General features: G+C 37.3%; 1 protein-coding gene across 3 annotated transcripts in view; it reads left to right on the plus strand.

The window, feature by feature from the left end:
- LOC111332582 (hemicentin-1) overlaps positions 1–4,550 on the plus strand; it is a 93,960-nt gene extending 89,410 nt beyond the window's left edge. For all 3 annotated transcript variants that reach the window (XM_088727625.1, XM_088727626.1, XM_022937942.2), the window contains 2 exons: positions 1–16; positions 1,678–4,550. The exon at positions 1–16 is cut by the window's left edge and continues 300 nt beyond it. In XM_088727625.1, coding sequence (XP_088583751.1) covers positions 1–16; positions 1,678–1,977 — 316 coding nt within the window. In that variant the 3' untranslated portion in view covers positions 1,978–4,550. The remainder of the gene's footprint in view (positions 17–1,677) is intronic.
- Positions 4,551–5,040: the final 490 nt, after the last annotated feature.

Consider the following 5,040-nt stretch of genomic DNA (forward strand, 5'->3'; position numbering starts at 1 on the left):
AAGGAAATCAAAAAAGGTTTGCCGGCCAGTGATTGTAATTTAAATTTTATTTTTAGATAGTTTGTTTTTATTGTGGCTTTCTGTAAGAGTGGGTGTAAGCAGTCGAAATCTTTAGAGCTAGAGAGTGCAAGTAGTCCAAATCTTCGGAAACTGTTCGGGGTTTAATCGACACGGACGATTGGTAATTATGCATCGTTTTGTTTATGTGGCTCAGCGGTAGAGATTCAAGGAATCCGACGATCCGGGTTTGAATCCTCATAGGAACATACTATATCATGATTTTGTCTGTGCTAACCAGTCTTTGAAAGTAGCCACTATGTTTTGCTGTCTGTAAGAGTAGTTGTGGGTAGTGGACTGACGACGACTGATATGATTACATTGCGTTATCTATGTGGTGTTGTGGTAGAGGTCCAGTCTAGGAATTAGACCGTGGAATCCAACGGTCCAGGTTCCAATCTTAAATTTTTGGCTAAAATTTATTTTATAGTTATTGAACAAATTCTGTATTCCGTATTGAAACGCAATAGGAGCTTTAAATAAAAGAGAGAAAATTTGACATGCTTTGAGCCGCGCGATGAAAAACAAATCGCGTACAGAAATATCTTAATCGGTGTGACCAGGGCATGGCGAAAATCTACTTCAAAAAACGATAAACATCTCAGAATAATTCTGCCACAAAAGACGATAAACATCTTAAAATAATTTCACTATGGCGTGAAGCCGAGAAAACAAACTTTTCCCCTTTCAGAAATATCTGCAAAGGTGTGATCTGCTCCTCATGGAAACCTTAAGGAAAAAAATTATCGTTGAAGACAGAGTATTTTACTGTTTAAATCAGCGAATTATGCCCCAGGGAGCCGCTAAATCTACCAATTGAGCAAGGAGTGAGGTGCGAAGTATGATATCTTGAGGTTAGCAGGTTGACCGTATTCAACGGAATGGATAAGCGGTGGAATGGTGGAATATCCTATAACGCAAAATGACAGATCATGCCGGCTAAAGCGCAACATTCCTTGCTGTAAGAGACAAAAGTCTCAGTGGAATTGCAACGAAATAAGGAAAATTATTTGAAATTTTAGGCAAAATTAAAAGAAGCATAGTTTATTGCTATCATAATTTATTGTTATTCCATTTAGTTATTGTTTGAACGTCAATTTAACACTATATTCTTCAATCATCTTACTCGTGTAGAACATAGTGCTCATGGATGTGCGGGATGCGGCAGATTTTCTATTTTGCAAGTGAATTTAAAAAAAAAATCGCAAAAGTACCTTCTAGCGGCATTATACAACCTATTTCTGTTTAATGTTCTATTTACTGTTCTATTTCTGTTCAATGCCATCAAAATTGTGCTATATCAGTAGCCACATACAATTCCATATTTTCTATTTTCTGTTTTGTTTTGCTAGATTGCAGGCAGCCCCACATACTAATTTCCACCCCTCTCTGAGCGTTTTCCAGTTAAATTTTTCCATGATTTAAACCTGTAGAAGACAAAGACATGACTTGAAGCTATAGAAGTTTTGTCTCTAACTTCTGTAGTTTTCTTTAGTGGTACTTTATTTGCGGACAATTCAATAGTCTCAGTTTCTTTGGTACAAGCAATCTGTAGGTGTTACATAATGGCCCATGTCTTGCCGAACTCAAAGACCTGTTGTCATATTTTTTTACCATCAGAAACAGAAGCCCGGTGAAGTTCTTTATGCTGATTTGGATGAATTCCAACAGATGCAGAAAATGCCTAAAGCATCCACCTCCCCCGAACCCCTGCCTCCGATCAAACGGCCGGAGGCTTATGATGAAACGCAGTATGCTGACATCACCCAGTTTCTGAAGGGAAACCCTGACACAGGCGCTGAGCTTCCTAAAGACGATACCACCCCAGCTGTCAGTAATACTGTTACCGGCCGCAAGGAGGAATCCTCAGTCAGAAACACAGGTGACCGTTCAGAGGCAACTAACGAGACAGGATTTTAGTTTTAACTGAGTTTTTAAAGTTAGAAGAGCTGCAGTTGTTTCTAAGGGTGATGGTAATCGTAGCCTTGTGGTGAATTCTCATGTTTCTCAGTTATTTTCTCTCAGGCACAAAAATGTGATATTTGGATCTCTTTTTTGTTTTTGTTTTTTCCTTTTACTTTTGTAGTCTTCCCGTGTAGTTTTTGGTTTTGGTTAGTCATTTACTTAACAATATATATTTTTCTAATTTAAGATGTTAACGTCAATTTTTTTTGCATATAATCTTTTTCGTAACATAGTTTATACAAAGGGAGACGACGAGATATACTGAAGAGGTAGCTTTGTTCAAAAATAACCTTCTCGGGTAGCAAAACTTGCAGCTCGATTGCAGATGCTTTTCCTTTAATTCTCGTAAGTATAAAATCCTCAAGCAATTTACTTCATAGTTATTGTAATGTTACTTTTGGTTTGGAAAAGTACTATAGCGTACATACGTAGTCGAAAATTGAAAGGTAAAGATGAGGTTTTTGACATGGCGCATGCCCGTATGTTCAGAATTTTTTTAAGAAGTAGACAGTCTTTGGTAACGTCAATCATCATAACGATTGAAAATTAGATTAGCCCAGCCTGCTGTATTTGATTGGAGGCAAAACCTCTTAGAATTTAGATATCAGTAATTTAGTAATTTTTAACACTCAGGAAACCAAACCAACATAACTCGGCTACCCAGCCCACGAGCACTGAGGACATAGGTGTTTCCTTCGTGATGTCACGTTCTTTTGTGCCCTACTTGTTACCAGATTTATAGTGGTAATAAAAGTTTCAGCCATAACCATTTAAACAACAACAAAAAACACCAAGAACAATGTTGGCGCAGGTAGCAAAAAGATAAGGCACTATACTAAACAAGAGGGAACTTGTTTGCCATGCCTCGGCACACCTTCAAGATACCGTGGGGTGTTTGATTTTAAGTAACTTTGGTCCTGTAACCAAGCTGTGCACCATAGTAATGTGCAGATAACGTCACAATATCATATTTGGTGCAAGGTGAAAATGATCTTATGGCCCGATTTGTTGATTTTCGATTAAATTTGCATTTTTTGCATTATTTCATTTCATATTCCTTTAGCTTTCAGTTTCTTTGTTAGTTTTTTCTTTTGTTTCTTTTGGTAATATGAAATATAGATGGAAAGTCAATATTTTTTCTAGTATCCTCTTTGCGAAAATTCGTTCAAGAAGAGGTTTAATTTGGTTATTTCTAACACTTCGTTTCGCAACATTAACAAATTTTGAGGGAACTTATCAACCTTGAGTTCTTTTTTGTTTTGTTTGTTTTACTCTCCGCCATCGCCCTGATCTTCCATGTGGTTGTTGTAGGACAGTTCACATATTTTGGCATCTACTTCCCTGGGCTGAAATGTGTGGCACCAAATTTTTTTGATCACAGCAAAGCTGTAAATGCGTGTGTGTTTTGTCTATTACCGAAAAAAAGTAGCAGACGTGAAACGTTAATAATAGCTATAGTTGTGTGTTTTCGTTTTTTCTTTTTTTTTTTTTTTTGTATGAAAAAAGATAAGTTGGTTTCCTGGTTAAAATAGTTGGTTAAGTAGTTCTAGTATGGCATGGTCTTCATTGTCTCTTCGGGATCAAAAGAGTGGCCAATGCCTTTTTGTATGGTTTTTGTTTTCACTTTGATAATTAGTCAGAAAGGTTAAAAAGTTATTGAGGTTTTTTTATGCTCTGCAATGCAGTGAGTGATTATTTCACCTTATGTCAAATTTAACATGTAATTTAGTAATTGCTATTGACGATAAGTGGATATGTGTGGCAGACACTGAGGAAAGACCTCTTGATTAAGGACTAAAAAAGTCACTTGTTACTTTGTCAGTGTGCAAATACGGGTGTCTAGTAATCACCAGCTAAACAAACGCATGGATGACGCAGTCAACCAATCAAAACAGAGGTTTAGTCTACTTTGGACATATACCTCAAGCCTCCATGAAAATTCACGAATGCTTCGTTTTGGTTTCATTACGAAAACTACTTGGTTGTTTTGCTGGGTAAAGCTGGCTGCCACACTGTCCAGTTTCGTTTTATTTATTTTAACTAGCATAAAGCTTTTTCGTAGTCTGAACGACTGAATGATTCAATGCTTACTGATTCTTAATGAAAACCATACAGCACGTGTTAAATGTGTGGTCTAGTTAACGAGTGTTGATTCTTATATTATGATTCTTGCCTTTTGGAGAAGCCGAGAGAGCTTAAATGTGTGGTATGTGCCTACAGGACAGACACCGTTCAAAACACTGTTTTGGCAATGGATAGTTACTTTTCTTAAACTATCAGGGTTTTCCAATGGCGAAAACCTGTAGACGTAATCCATCGGAAGTACTAATACGAACGCACCTGTAGATTGTTTTGGAATACTTATATTTACAAGTAAACAGTGGTCAGTTTGAAGCAGATGGGTTGTTTTCAATCTCTCTATGCCGCTTGTACCGCACATTTATTTTTTCGTTGGTGACTCTTTGACACTTTTTACTATATCATGATATGTAACCAACTGTATGCTCATTAAACGCTGATAAATCTCACATGCGTCGTTGTTAAACTCTTAAACCTCAAATTTTTCAACATAAAAGTTAAAATTTCTAAGCACTTTCACGATATGCATTGAAAGGAATGGGGCGGTGCCCTTGCCCTGTCTTAACTATGGTAAAATGCTCATTGACTGAGTTAGTTTGGGCTCGGTCATGACGCACGGAGCTGGCGACGCTGAAAGCATTTCTTTCAAACTTCTTTCCTCAAGAATCAAAGCTTTCTCAGTGGATTCAGGATCAGTAGCCGTTTAGAAAATAGTACTACTTATCCAAGCTGTTTTTTCATACAAGAGCGGTACAATGCTTGACATTAAAACTTCGGCAAGCATTGAGTTAAAACGACACTTCAAAAGATGGTATATCACAGCAGCAAAACCGTATAAGGAAATCTGAACAAGTCTGTCATGAAAAAGATATTTCCGTTTCTTTTTTCTTCAACCTAAGGGTTTTTCGAAGGAGGAGAGGGGGAGTGGCGTCTTCTGTT

This window comes from Stylophora pistillata, chromosome 7 (assembly GCF_964205215.1).
Source record: "Stylophora pistillata chromosome 7, jaStyPist1.2, whole genome shotgun sequence".
Taxonomy (NCBI): domain Eukaryota; kingdom Metazoa; phylum Cnidaria; class Anthozoa; order Scleractinia; family Pocilloporidae; genus Stylophora; species Stylophora pistillata.